The sequence below is a fragment of the Podarcis bocagei genome, assembly GCF_964188305.1.
Source record: "Podarcis bocagei genome assembly, chromosome: 9".
NCBI classification, from domain to species: domain Eukaryota; kingdom Metazoa; phylum Chordata; class Lepidosauria; order Squamata; family Lacertidae; genus Podarcis; species Podarcis bocagei.
Window position 1 is genome coordinate 2,361,659 of NC_138134.1, and position 15,458 is coordinate 2,377,116.

Genomic DNA, 15,458 nt, shown 5'->3' on the forward strand with positions numbered 1-15,458 from the left:
TTAATAAAACTGGAGGTGCTGTTTGGAAGAAGCATTCCCTCCTGTGTGAGTGAAGAGGAAATGCCTTTTTTAAGATGCCAAGTTGATTGTTTTGTCACCTATTACTGTTTTTGCAAGAGACACTGTACTTATTTTGCACACATTCTTCTAGCTATAATTGCCACTATCTGTCCTTGCATTTCCTTTCCTTCTGACCCCCCCCCCATCACATTACAAACATGGGGATAGTAGAGACTGCCCCCCCTGCTTGCAGCACTCCCCCACCCCGTTTTCCCCATGGTAACCCACTGAACCCTCCCCTTTCCACTTCATGCCACCATTGCTGCTGCCACGGGTCCCAAAGTCAAATGGCTGTTGCTCCTGAGCACGAGGGGCAAGCAGCTCGAGAGACAGCGGCGCCTCCTCCTGGCCTTCCACGCCTTTCCTTCCTTCCAGGGAAGAGAAGAAAAAGAGGAGTTTGGATTTGATATCCCGCCTTTCACTCCCTTTAAGGAGTCTCAAAGCGGCTCACATTCTCCTTTCCCTTCCTCCCCCACAACAAACACTCTGTGAGGTGAGTGGGACTGAGAGACTTCAGAGAAGTGTGACTGGCCCAAGGTCACCCAGCAGCTGCAGGTGGAGGAGCGGAGACGCGAACCCGGTTCCCCAGATTACGAGTCCACCGCTCTTACCCACCACAACACCCTGGCTCTCAAGAGACCCCCGATGCACGCAGCGCGGGCTGTGGGAAGTCGCTCCCGCAAGAGGCTGGCACGGCCGCCAACCCAGATGGCTTCGAAGGAGGCCTGGCCTGCCCGGCCCTGCCTGCGCAGTCCAAGGGCGGTCCCGCGAGGGAGGGATCCCGGGGCACCGAAGCATTCCGCTGCGGAGAGCGCGCGCCCGAGGCCGGGGCCTCATCCTGGCGCTCCTCCGGGCAGCACCGAGCCCCGCCGAGCCCGCCAGCCCTTGGCCCGGAGGGCGAGGGGAGGAGAGCTCGGCCCCGGCTTCCCCGCCTGCTTCTCGCGCCTTCCTTTTCAGGCGAGAAGCCGAGCCCGCGCCTCCTGCTCCCTCGTGCGGCGAAGTGGCGGGCGCGCGCCTTCGGGCGACGCTGCCGCGCATGCCCGGAAAACCAGCCGCGCACGCTCCGTGGCGGCAGAAGTGGGAAAAGGAGGGCGGGAAAGCAAAGTCCGAGGCGGCTTCGGCAGCCCCACGGAGCACGCGCAGAGCTCGCCGCGCACGCCCAGTCGGCTCCCCTCCAGCCGGGGGGAGGGGCAGGCGCTTGCCCCGCGAGCGCCTTTCGTCGCCGCACCGGCAACCGGCGGGACGAGATGACGTCACAGCGGCGGGACGCACGCAGGCGGAACGGCGCGGCGAGGAGGCGCGTGTAAGTGGCCCCGCGGCGCCGCAGGGGCGGGCGGAGTCGGAGGGGCGGGAAGCAAGATGGCGGCGCGCCGGTCCCTCTGCCGGGCCGCCCCGGGAGGGCTGCGCCTCTGGGCCTCGCCCGCCGCCTCAGCCCGGCGGCTGGGGCCCAGAGGCGGGCGGAGGAGGAGGAGGACCCCTGCCTTGCCTTCCCAAGAAGGAATAGTGGTGGCAACCAAACCCCGCTGCCCTCGGGGCCGCCTCTCGGAGAGGCCGGGGAGCCCCTTCGCCTGTGGCACGAGCAACAGAGGCTCAAGCGCAGGTGTCGAGGCCGGGAGGAGGGGTCGCCCTCAGGCGCCTTAAACACTAACCGAAGAGCATTGCGGACACGGTCTATCCCAGGGGGAGGCAACCTAAGGCCCGGGGGCCCGATGCAGCCCCGTCGCCGCCTCAGTCCGACCCGCGGACGGTCCGGGAATCAGCGTGTTCTTACATGAGTAGAATGTGTGCTTTTATTTAAAATGCATCTCTGGCTTATTTGTGGGACATCGGAATTTGCTCTCTTCCCCCCCAAAAAATACAGTCCATCTCACCACATGGCCTGAGGGACGGTGGACCGGCCACAGCTGAAAAAGGTTGCTGACCCCTGGTTCATCCAGTTGTGGACGGTTAAGACATGACAGGCACGTCGTGCTTTTAAGGCGCAGTGGGCTTCTTGGATGAATGCCGGGGGTGTCATAAGCCATAGGGGCATATTTCAGAGGGGCAGCCTTGTAAGTCTGTGGAAGCAAAAATGACCCAGGAACAATAGAACTTTGCTTCCCGTTGATAGCCATGACATGCCTCCTTTACCCAGTTCCTCCTGCTTTTCTATGTTCCAGAGTTTATGTGAACAAGCGTTTCACTCACCTTCCCACATTCTGTGATTTTTCATTAAATGGTCACAGCTGAGTGAAAGCCATGTCATTCTTTTTAATCAAAAAAAGTGTATACACGCTTCCATTTCTGGTCCATGTAGTTGTCCCCTTAATAAACAGTGTTTTCAAAAGAAACGCACTTAAGGCATTGGTGAAATTGGTAAGGGTTTTGTAAATTTCCTCCAGAAGGGAAACCTGTACTGATAAAAGGTACATCTCCTCCCCCCGCAGTCCTGCCTGCCAATTTTATTGAAAAAAGGAATGATGAAGCAACTGGAGGGAGAGTAGGTAACACAGTATTGTACTGTTCTTTTTTTGTAGTGTTTAAATTGTTGGAAAAGTAATAAATATTTTTTTTTTTTAAAAAAGAGAGTAGGTAACACAGAAAAGGAGCTTATGCCCTGTTACACCGTCACCAAACATGTCATCATGGGATTGCATTTCTTACCAGCTGCAGAACAGTATGTTCATTATCCTAGATAGACAAGTATGGAACCGTTTCCTTGCATTACATGTCACCACAACCTCTCCAGCTAAAGTGGGGGAAGTGTAATTTGTGAATCGTGATAAATGTGCATTAACTGAAGCAGAAGGAGATTCCAGAGTGATCATTAAAGTGCTTGAAATGGTTGTGTGATTTTTGGACTGATTCTTCCAGCGGCCTCTGGTACTTTCAGACTCAGTTGCTGCTCGAGGAAAGGTGCTGACGGTGGTGGTTGAAGCCAGGATAACTGAGTTGCTGAGGAATACTGTTCTGCACGCTCCCCTTTCTTTTTTTAAAAAAATGCTAATACCTTTGTTATTGTTATTGAGGCACTACTGATTCTTCGCACATAAGCAATGCCTACCTGAGGGGGTGGGTTGGGAACACACTAAATGTTTTCATTCCATAACTTGATATGTATATATTTTCTTTCTTTCTCCAAAAGTGGCTGCACACTTTATCCGGACTAAAAGTCCCATAACGGACATAACTTTGCCTTTCATGGTATGAACAGCACTTTCCCTCTTCCTCCTATAGACAGTGCTGTGGCACTTAAAAGTTTGTATTAGTTCATCATGGCATGACTAGGGAGGCATTAGATGTTTTGTTGCACGGCACCCTCCCTCATACATCTTGGTCAGCCTCTTCCACCACCCATCCCGTCAGCCCCTCCCCTTGCTCCTTGCATGTTTTTAGCAGTGGTCACAGGCACTGTCTCCTTGCTCCCATGCCTTGCCTTCCACATGATGCACCTGCAGTGCCACTCTCTATCCTGGGAGGCGCTTCTACAGCTTCCTAGATTAACCAGTTCTTTTCAAAGACCCTGGCTAATCTGAGAGTCTGGCAGCATCTTAAGAATGTTAGGAGACCCCTGCTGGATCACACCAGAGGCCCATCTAGTTCAGCGTCAAGTTGATTTTTGTAAACTGCATAGACATTTTATTACAATAAAGCTATATATAAAGGTTGTGAAAGGTTATAAGACAGACCTGAGTGGAAGACCACTCTCCTGACTTGTGATTCCCAACAACTGATACCCAGAGGCATGCCACTTCCAATACTGGAGGTAGTACACAGCCGTCCTGGGTAGTAGTCATTGATAGCTTTATCCTCCAGAAATCTTTCTAACCCCATCTTAAAGCCATCAAAGTTTGTGGCCAACACTTTATCCTGTGGTAGTGATGCCATAGTTGAACTATGCGCTGTGTGAAAAAGGACTAACTGATCGTTTCTCTCAGCTAAAAAGCCCCAGTAGTAACCTTTCCACATAGGGGAGTTGTTCTGGCTCCTTGGTTATTTTGGCTGCCCCTTGCTCAGTGCTTTCCAGCTCAACAATATCCTTTTTGAGTTGCTGTTTTATTGTAGATTGGCACTGTGATGCTAGTATTGAAGACTGTTGGCCGAAAAGAGTCTGAAAGATGATGCGGGTTTTCTAGTGTGGTGCTTTCAGGTAACAGTGCCACCTTAGCTCCTTTCCACCAGAGGAGGGATAATGGGATAAAGCTGTGAAGGCTGCAATCAGTGTGTCAAATTCTGGACATGCTCTCATTCTTGGCTGCCCCCTCCCCAGTGGGCTTCTCCTGCCTCATGTTTGAACTGCTCCATGGCATGTGCTTTCATAGGCAAAAGCCTGTTTCGTCTGATGCACGTTGTGAATTGAGCAGCTATGTGTCCTCTTCGGTTCATTGGAGGAAAAATGAAAAAAAAATGAAGGCCAAATTTGTGTTTGCTTTTATGGTTCCGTCTGTTGCACCAAGTTGAATGATTCAAATATATATCTCTTGAGCAAAATGAGGAGTTTTGTTGCTTCTATGGAACTAGGATTTAGTGTTTTGCTTTCCATTTCGTTGTGTGTTTTTGCACCAAGAAAAGTCCAAGATAAAGCAATCTTACTGTTTCGGAGTATGCCAAGGAAATAATGGTAGTCAGCAGCAAAACAGCAATTTACATTCGGTGTAGGATTTTTGTACACAACCCAGTGCTTATTGCAGTTGCAGTTTTGAAAACCTGACGTTTTAGCAGCATCCTTGACCCACCTTGACCCATGTTGTTTTGTTTTATACATTAAGTTTTCAGAAATGTAAATTAGCATAAATTAAATTAAACACTAGATCTCATTGTTGTATCCATTCTGGAATCAACAACAGTCCCTAAGAGAAAAGAGTTGGAAAAGTTTGGTAAATCCCACTTATTCTAGAAGGGATGACTCAGGCCTAATGTCATGAGGGTGCGGGAAATAAAAGCAATAAGATGTAAAGCAAAATAATGATTATAATAAAGAGTTGAGGTGACTAGTTTGTTTAAGGGTATTGCTAGGTATGTTGTACTCAGCACCACCACAATTGATGATCTTTTCCCATTAGTAGAATTGAAGGTCCTCCTCTTACCTTTCATACAGATAGCTACCACCTCTTGATTTATCCTTGGTTGTCTATTTGCATATTAGGAGTTTCTTCCGATAAAATCATACCATGCAAGGAGAAATATTTTTAAATCCTGTTCAGTTATAGAAGCAACTAAAATGTGAGAAGAATAGAGTGGTTTGTTCTCAAGACATGACAGTATTAATCCTGGTTTAAAGGTGGCTTATAAGGGACGTGGGTGGCGCTGTGGATTAAACCACAGAGCCTAGGACTTGCCAATCAGAAGGTCGGCGGTTCGAATCCCCACGACGGGGTGAGCTCCCGTTGCTTGGTCCCTGCTCCTGCCAACCTAGCAGTTTGAAAGCACGTCAAAGTGCAAGTAGATAAATAGGCACCGCTCTGGCGGGAAGGTAAACAACGTTTCCGTGCGCTGCTCTGGTTCGCCAGAAGCGGCTTAATCATGCTGGCCACATGACCTGGAAGCTGTACGCCGGCTCCCTCGGCCAATAAAGCGAGATGAGCGCCGCAACCCCAGAATCAGCCACGACTGGACCTAATGGTCAGGGGTCCCTTTACCTTTACCTAAAGGTGGCTTAGGGCAGTGTTATGAATGTGGGACATTGTCATGGATATTTTAAATGTAAGAATTGAAACATGATGCTTATTTGTTTGCAATCTTCTTATATCTATGCTTCCCCAAGTTGTAGTTTTCTAGTGATGATAACTCTGGTTGTTAATGAATAAAATGCATTGTTCATTCATGTTTGTCTCTGTAACAGCAGCGTAGTGCCCCATCATTGTTAGTCTAATACCATAGTCTTGCTAGCATGGCGGTCAGTGTGACTAGTCTAAGGAATTATCTGCTAGGCCAGCAAACTGTGGTCCACTAGCAGTATAATTGAATTTGGTGCCTGGGTGTAAATGTTAGTTGACTTTGCAACTTTAGGAATTCCTGATTCTTGTGACTTGAATATTAAATGTTTCTCTTTTATATTAAACAGCTATGATGACTTCATGGGGTCAGCAAAAAATGTGATAAATGAACCGGTTGATGTAGAAGACAGTTATAACATGATGGTAAGTTGTATGTCTACTATGGCCATATTTTAGGATCTTAACTTGTTTGGCTTGTCCTAGTTCACAGTTTTAGTTTCCACATATGTGGGTAATAGTTACCAGTCTTCCATGAAACTGGAGGGTGGTGGACTGTTCTTCACTGAAGGTTTTTAAGCAGAGGTTGGATGGCCTTCTACCAGGAATTCTTTAGTTGTGATTCCTACATTGAAGTGGGTTGGACTAGATGCCCCTTGAGGTGCCTTCAAACTATAGCATTCTGTGATTCTATAATTTGATTTCTTCCCCTGCTGCTGAATCCTTCTTTGCTGTGTTAACTGATCACTACTAATCCTTTTTCTTTCTTTCTAACCCAGTCCCTTTCTATGTTTTGATGGATTTTCACATTTTGCACTATTAGGAATCAGGCAACTGTTAAACAAATTCTGAATTCATTTCTTATAGAAGCATTGCTATAACCTAGTTGTGTTGTTAAAAGGTCATAACTTTAATTTTATATCTTTTATGCTAGCTTGCACCAAATCCTAAAACTTCTTCATCAAATTTTCCCCACCAGTGATGCATATTATGTCCTTTCTTTTAGGGCTGCGCAATGTTCAGCTGCTCTACACACACATAGACTGTGAACGTTTCTAGCTTTAAACTGTTCATGGTGGTTTTATTACATTTTTGGTTGTTGTTAGCTGCAAAAACAGTGCCCTCCTCACTGAATTAACCTCTTCACATAAGCCTTCAAATGCAGTTAGTGGTCTAGTAACTTTTAAACATAATAAATTGTTTTTATTCATGAGGTGTTCTGTTTGAAAGTGCTGTAGCCATGTCTCTGGTGAGGAAAGTTTTTTTCTTATGACAAAAGCACGTATATATTACCATAGAGATTTTGAAAATTGCTATTTATGAAAAGAGAACCAACGTTTGCCTAAGAAATTGCCTTTATTTATTTATTTATTTATTTATTTAAATTTGTATACCACCCTTCACCCAAAGATCCCAGGCCAGTTCACAACAGAAAAATACAAAATGAGAATACAAAATACATAATAAAGAACATGTCACAACAAGTATTTTAATGCATATTAAAATCTGGTGTGGCCATTTGCCACAGTTTTATAAACAACAGGAATCACACTGTTTATATTTGAAAGGCTTTTTGAAAGCATTGTGAAGAATGGATCCTTTCCAGTCCCTCACAGATCTGTCTTTTATCAACAAAATGATGGGGAGATCGAGGCAAAGTCCTTACCCATCAAGTTCAGCAGTCTCTGGAAGACACCCACTCCCTGTCTCAGATAGAAATTGCAGCTAGTTCACACAATATGTTTTTCCTCAATGCATGAACAATTCTAACTATCCCTGAGTCTCATGTGGGCAAAGTTAGGCAAAGAGCAGACAAACTTTGCCTCAGTTCCTATGTTGATCATTGGACTTATTGCCTGCTCTATTCTCATGTGCCTGGTTCATGGGTTGAACTGGTTCGGGGCTCCTTGTGTGACTCACTGTGCATGGTCATCTGCTGCCTTGTGCCTCTGTCTGTTTTCTTTGACCTCCTTTTATCTGTGGAACTCCTTGCCACCAAATATTCAATTCTTCAGTCCCTCAACTTCCTTCAGAAGTGACGAAACCAGTCTTTCCTCACCTGGTGCCCTGCAGTTGCTACTGCACTCCAACCCCAATAATCCCTGATGGTCAGTGGTAAGAGAGGAGGTGGAGTTGCAGCCCAGAAAAACATGCAGGGCACCAGGTTGAGGAACTGTGACCTGGACATATCTATTTTACCACCCCTTCTCTAACTCACTGCACTTTTAACTGAGATGGGAGGTGTGCCATGTGATCAGCTTTTTTTGTTGTTGTATTGCTTGGAGGGCTTACAGCCAAGGTGGTAGTGGCGGTGGATCTTTTATTCCTCTTCCTGCTTTTGGGCTGCTGATTGCAGTAGCAGCGGAGATAGCAGCACAACTCACAGTTGTGCTGCCAACTTGCAATCAGCGTTTTCTGTCCCATCCACCCCCACTCCAAATGCCCCTTAAGTTGTGTAATGCATTCAGGAAAGAGTGGGGAGATGGCAGCCTGTAGTAGCAGCAGCAGCAGCAGCAGCTGCCTTTTTTCATAGAATCATAGAGTTGGAAGAGACCACAAGGGCCATCGAGTCCAACCCCCTGCCAAGCAGGAAACACCATCAGAGCACTCCTGACATATGGTTGTCAAGCCTCTGCTTAAAGACCTCCAAAGAAGGAGACTCCACCACACTCTTTGGCAGCAAATTCCACTGTCAAACAGCTCTTACTGTCAGGAATTTCTTCCTAATGTTTAGGTGGAATCTTCTTTCTTGTAGTTTGGATCCATTGCTCCGTGTCCGCTTCTCTGGAGCAGCAGAAAACAACCTTTCTCCCTCCTCTATGTGACATCCTTTTATATATTTGAACATAGCTATCATATCACCCCTTAACCTCCTCTTTTTATATCCTTTTATATATTTGAACATGGCTATCATATCACCCCTTAACCTCCTCTTCTCCAGGCTAAACATGCCCAGCTCCCTTAGCCGTTCCTCATAAGGCATCGTTTCCAGGCCTTTGACCATTTTGGTTGCCCTCCTCTGGACACATTCCAGTTTGTCAGTGTCCTTCTTGAATTGTGGTGCCCAGAACTGGACACAGTACTCCAGGTGAGGTCTGACCAGAGCAGAATACAGTGGCACTATTACTTCCCTTGATCTAGATGCTATACTCCTATTGATGCAGCCCAGAATTCCATTGGCTTCTTTAGCTGCCGCGTCACACTGTTGGCTCATGTCAAGTTTGTGGTCAACCAAGACTCCTAGATCCTTTTCACATGTACTGCTCTCAAGCCAGCTGTCACCCATCTTGTATTTGTGCCCCTCATTGTTTTTGCCCAAGTGCAATACTTTACATTTCTCCCTGTTAAAGTTCATCTTGTTTGTTTTGGCCCAGTTCTGTAATCTGTCAAGGTCATTTTGAAGTGTGATCCTGTCCTCTGGGGTGTTAGCCACCCCTCCCAGTTTGGTGTCATCTGCAAATTTGATCAGGATGCCCTTGAGTCCATCATAGAATCATAGAATCATACATCCAAGTCGTTGATAAAGATGTTGAATAAGACCGGGCCCAAGACAGAACCCTGTGGCACCCCACTAGTCACTCTTCTCCAGGATGAAGAGGAACCATTGATGAGCACCCTTTGGGTTCGGTCAGTCAGCCAGTTACAAATCCACTGAGTGGTAGCATAGTCAAGTCCGCATTTTACCAGCTTCTTTACAAGAATATCATGGGGCACCTTGTCGAATGCCTTGCTGAAATCAAGGTAGGCTATATCCACTGCGTTCCCTTCATCTACCAGGCTTGTAATTCTGTAAAAAAACGAGATCAGGTTAGTCTGACATGACTTATTTTTCAGAAATCCATGCTGACTATTGGTGATCACAGCATTCCTTTCTATGTGCTCACAGACTGTTTGCTTAATGATCTGCTCCAGAATCTTCCCTGGTATTGATGTCAGACTGACTGGGCGATAATTATTTGGGTCCTTTCTTTCCCCCTTTTTGAAAATAGGGACAACATTTGCCCTCCTCCAGTCTGCCGGGACTTCGCCTGTTCTCCAGGAATTCTCAAAGATGACTGCCAGTGGTTCTGAAATCACATCTGCCAGTTCTTTTAATACTCTTGGATGCAGTTCATCTGGCCCTGGAGACTTGAATACATCTAAACTAGCCAAGTATTCTTGTACTATCTCCTTAGTTATTCTGGGCTGTGTTTCCTCTGCTGAATCATTTGCTCCAAATTCTTCAGGTCGGGCATTGTTTTCTTTATCGGAGAAGACTGAGGCAAAGAAGGCATTGAGGAGTTCAGCCCTTTCTGTGTCCCCTGTTTGCATTTCACCATCTTCTCCTCTGAGTGACCCCACTGTTTCTTTGTTCTTCCTTTAATTCTTTGGAGCGTAGCTACACGTTCCTCCAGTTGCTGGACTTTGTCCTCTAAGAGGGCAATCAACATACAATTGCTGCAGGTAAAGCTGCCTGCAACCTTTGGCAAGATGGCAAACATTGCGCAGGAACCACAGGCGACTGCAGCTGTTCCCTCACCCTCCATCTTGAAAACGTGTCGTTGGGGGTGGCTACAGTGGTCCTCCATCTTAAAAAGAGTGAAGACAGGACAAATAACTCCCCCCACAAGAAACCTAGGTCTCCCCCAACAAACGTTTGAGACTAGCTCCCCTAAATCTAAAAGATGGATCAAGCTCTGATAAGCTCCTCCCACAGCTAATCACCTGACTTAACAGAAACCCTGCCCCCTCTGACCTTTGCACAGGGAGAGCAGCTAATCAGCCACAAAGAAACACACACACAAGAAAACCCTTTTATTTTTTGTGGCAACTGTCTTTATCCTTCCCAGAATATGTCTGGGGTGTTCTGGGTGGTGGTGTTGCAATTAGCAGTGACTGAGAGGCTCTCTGTTCCTTCCACCCTGCATAGCAAAAATAGTGTTAAAAGAAAAATACCGTATTTTCCGCTCTATATAAGATGCACCAGACCATAAGACGCATCTAGTTTATGGAGGAGGAAAACAAGAAAAAAATATATTCTGAATCCCAGAAGCCAGAACAGCAAGAGGGATCACTGCGCAGCAACCCTTTTCACTGTTCTGGCTTCTGGGATAGCCGCGCGCAGCCTCTTCAGGGCAGCAGGATGAAGGCTCCCCTCCCTGAAGAGGCTTTGTGCGGCTAAGCCAGAAGCTAGAACAGTGAGAGGGAGCGCTGCGCAGCCATCTGTTGTGGGAAAATGATTGCTTGTATATGAGAGCATGAGCAAAGTTCTTATTGTTGCAGGGTGATCTCATAGCTAGAAGCATCCTTGGAGCATGAACAGCGCGTGAACAGCTCGTGCTGTCCTATATGATTGGCTAACGTAGCATGGCCTGATCGCTCGCACGGTCTAGTACGAAGGTCTTTATCTGCTGGCTAGAACAAATTGCTTGGCTTGTATTTTGTATCTTTCCTTGGCTTGTATCTTTCTGATTTCACACAATAAAAGCTGTGCTGCATTAGCCCTAGGAGCTGCCATATTAGCCCTAGGAGCAGCCATATTTCGGAACCTATCATGGTGTGAGACTGATTTTTCCCTGGATGCCGAGCTGCAACTCGACATTTGGTGCCCCGTGTGAGGCCTTCGGACTTCACGTTGTTTTTCATTATTCAGCACTCACCAACACGTCGTTCATCCACGTAGTGGATCCCTGGTGAGTGCTCCCGTGTGACTGCCTTCGGACTTCACGTTGTTTTTCATTATTCAGCACTCACCAACACGTCGTTCATCCACGTAGTGGATCCCTGGTGAGTGCTCCCGTGTGATTTCTTTCGGACTTCATGCTGTTTTACAACGTTCAGCTCTCACCTCGCCCCGCAAGGGCTGCAGACGCGTCGTTCATCCACGTAGTGGATCCCTGGTGAGAGCTCCCGTGTGAATGTGATTCTGGACTACGTTACGGACTTATCAGCACTTATCTCCGCCCGGACAGGGCAAAAAGGCGCCTCCCTCATCCTCCTAAGGATCCCTCGGTAAGTGCTCCCTGCTCTTTTTGCAACTCTTGCAATCATGGGAAAGTCTCTCTCTGCACCACAGAAAAAATTTTTTAAAGACCTTAAATTCCTTTTGGCCAGTAACAACCTTGCTGTTCGGAAAGCTGACCTTAAGTCCCTTATAAAAGCCCTGGACACTCACTGTCCGTGGTTCCCCCAGGACGGAACTTGGGGGTTAGATGATTGGAAAAAAATTGGACATTTCTTTCAAAATCATCCACAAATTGATGTCAAGGTTTTGCATGCCTGGAGTAACGTCTACAAAGCTATGTCGTGTTTAACTCCTTCAAACATTCTTCTGGCTGCTGCAACAGCTTCTTCGCCCGCCCTCCCGGTACCTGTTTTGCCTGCCTCAAACCTACCTCCTAAACCGCCGGACATTTTCCCTTCGGCTCCTCCTGTCGTCCCCCCCCCTGCATTCTCCGCATTCTTCACTTCCTGCACCTCCCGTTACTACTCCTCTCCAAGAATCTTCGCATTCAGCACCTCCCGCTCTTCCACCTCCTGCACCCAAGGCCTCTGGCACCGCTTCTACTACTCCTCTCCAAGAATCTCTCCGTGCCGCTGCCCCATTGTTGGGTTTTGACTGTGCAACTCCTAATCTCTTCTCTGTGATTGCTCCTGCCGCGCCAGGAGGAGGCAATTTTCTTACTGCTGCCCAACAGCTAACTCTCGATCCTCAATATTGGGAGGCCACCACGGCTGCTGCCGCTGCTGGTGCCGCCCAACCCCCAGCCCCCGTCATGTTAACCCAAGCTGATGTCCTCGATGGGTTAACGGGAGGAGGCAATTTTCTTACCATTGCCCAACAGTTGGCCCTTGATCCTATGTATTGGGCAGCCACCACAGCCTCAGCCCAAGAGGCTCTGGCCTCTGTCCCTGATGACAGGAATGAGCGCAATGGCCGATGGGGGAGCATCAGACAGGACCCTGCAAAGCCCTATGGACAATTTGTTGATCGCTTGTACAATACCTTCAAGCGGCAAGTTCAGGACCTGGCAGCACAAGAACTGACTGTACGCCAGCTTGCAAATGAGGACTGTAAGCAAGCGCTGCGCCTTCTAATGGCAACATCAAATATAGCCATTGCTGATATGCTTAAAGCCTGCCAGTCAGTGGGCACTGCTAGCCACGGCCTGCTAGCCACGGCCTTGTCCTCCGCCGTGTCCCAAAATCCTGCAAAGGCTACAACCTGTTGGATTGACAGTGGCTAAAGAAAAAATCCAGCGGACTTTACCCATTACGTACCTGGGACACAAGCTGACAGCATCTGCAGCCATTCCAGTTACGCCTCAACTACAGTTCCCTGATCATCTTAAACTGGTGGATTTACAACAAATTCTTGGACAGTTGAATTGGATAAAGAGTTATTTGGACCTGCCCACCTCCACTTTGTCTCCACTATTTTCTGCCCTTAAAGGACATAAGGATCCAGCAGACAAGATCACAGTCATTTCTTTTGATGCAGTCAACCCTAGAGGCCTGCATCCCCTGGCAATTTGGCAAATGGATGTCACCCACACGCCTTCTTTGGCTCCATTTTCTAAGGTACATCTCACTGTGGACACTGCCTCTGTGTCACCACGTTTCATTGGGCTTGGATTTTTGACTCAGCAGTACAAGGAGCAATACATCAGACTTATTTACAGCAAATGGGCTCCTGTATCTGCAGAAATGGTTGTGTGACTTCTTCTGGATTATGGTTTTTACATGCCAATAATCGAGCCACGAAATACCACGCAGGTTGCTCGGAAACAGCCATTGGACTAATTTACCATTCTCATCCTTATTGGCATCACTTGGATTTTACCCCCCATATTTTTTTTTTCTCCTCCCTCAGGAGTCCTGCCTTATGATGTGTTCCCCTGAGCATGTACAGAGGGCTGTCTTGGAACTATTGTGGACTCTTGGCAAGGGAGGGATGAGGGGATTTCAGTGTGTTCCAGTTGTTTCATTCTTGTGCTTTGGCATGGTTCCCGGACAGAAAGCAAGTTGCAAGTTGCAGTATGGTTCTTTAACATGGCCTGAGAAGACAATGGGCTCTGTTCTCGACCTTGTTGCAATCTTTTTAGTTACAGCAAGTGGAATATGCTTCGCTAGTGCCTTTAGCTGCTGAGAAAAATGATTTTAAAAAGCTTCTCAAAGCTTTGAACCTTTTTTTTTCGTGATGGTATTCTAGCATTCCAGTAAATGCTTCATATAAGATTAGCAATAATATGAAGGACAATCGTATAAGTTTATCACCTGTGTTTTGTTGTTGTAGAAATAGCGCCTTATTGTTTTCGTTTTAATCATAATAGTATATTTTTAGGTCATTATCCATATTGTAATTGGACCTATAAGTACATTAATGGATCTTCTTGTTTTCTTAATGTTACCACTATGAGTGATAGGCCAAAAGTCTCAGTTAATAATGTCACAACTTACATGACTTATGAACAACAAGCTGCGTGTAGAGATTTTTATGTTTGGTTCAACTGGATGAGAAAAAGCAGTGAATCTACATGTTTGCTTCAATACCCCTGATATATAAGATAGATAAGCTCCCAGAGGTCCGTTTGCGTAACAGAAGGGAAGTACAATCACCTATTTCTCAGTATACAGGGACAGCTATTTCTAGGTCTCTTCTGCCTTCTTTAGGTGCAGCCATGAATTATCGTGATTTGCATAAATTGGCAAACTGGACAGAAAATTTGTTCAATTCCACCATCTTGGCTTTAAAAATGATTAACAAAGAAATGTCAGAAATAAGAAATGTAGTTCTTCAACATCGTTATGCTTTAGATGTGATCCTTGCTTCTAAAGGTGGAATTTGTGCCTTAATTCATTCTCATTGCTGTATGTATATAACCGATCAATCGACCAATATCTCTGCTACTATTGATTATATGGAACAAATGATAGCTCATAATCCTTTGAATCCACCTGAAGGTTTTGATCCATGGGAGTGGTTGTCTTCTTGGTTGCCTAATGGATTATGGTTAAGAAAAATATTATTGATTGTAATTGCATGTATTGCTGGCTTCATTATGGTGTGTTGTTGCATTCAATGCATACCCTCTTTGATTTCCCAATGCACTGCATGGTGGTACCGACCACGGCCCACCACAGGGGTTACAAGAGGAATTTATGTTGCAAAGTGTAGACGCTTAGGCAATGAAGTGTACTAATGGTCCCTCTTTTTTCCTCTAACAATATAAACAAGAAAAGAGGACATGTGGGAAAATGATTGCTTGTATATGAGAGCATGAGCAAAGTTCTTATTGTTGCAGGGTGATCTCATAGCTAGAAGCATCCTTGGAGCATGAACAGCGCGTGAACAGCTCGTGCTGTCCTATATGATTGGCTAACGTAGCATGGCCTGATCGCTCGCACGGTCTAGTACGAAGGTCTTTATCTGCTGGCTAGAACAAATTGCTTGGCTTGTATTTTGTATCTTTCCTTGGCTTGTATCTTTCTGATTTCACACAATAAAAGCTGTGCTGCATTAGCCCTAGGAGCTGCCATATTAGCCCTAGGAGCAGCCATATTTCGGAACCCCTCATGGTGTGAGACTGATTTTTCCCTGGATGCCGAGCTGCAACTCGACAATCTGTCTTGCTGTTCTGGCTTCTGGGATAGCTGCGCAGCCTGCATTCGCTTCGTAAGACGCACACACATTTCCCCTTACTTTTTAGGAGGGAAAAAGTGTGT

General features: G+C 46.5%; 1 protein-coding gene across 1 annotated transcript in view; it reads left to right on the forward strand.

Moving 5' to 3' along the window:
* Positions 1 to 1,212: 1,212 nt before the first annotated feature.
* SCAPER (S-phase cyclin A associated protein in the ER) overlaps positions 1,213 to 15,458 on the forward strand; it is a 212,502-nt gene continuing 198,256 nt past the window's right edge. The window contains exons 1-2 of the mRNA XM_081207983.1: positions 1,213 to 1,363; positions 6,104 to 6,179. Coding sequence (XP_081064109.1) covers positions 1,308 to 1,363; positions 6,104 to 6,179 — 132 coding nt within the window. The 5' untranslated portion in view covers positions 1,213 to 1,307. The remainder of the gene's footprint in view (positions 1,364 to 6,103; positions 6,180 to 15,458) is intronic.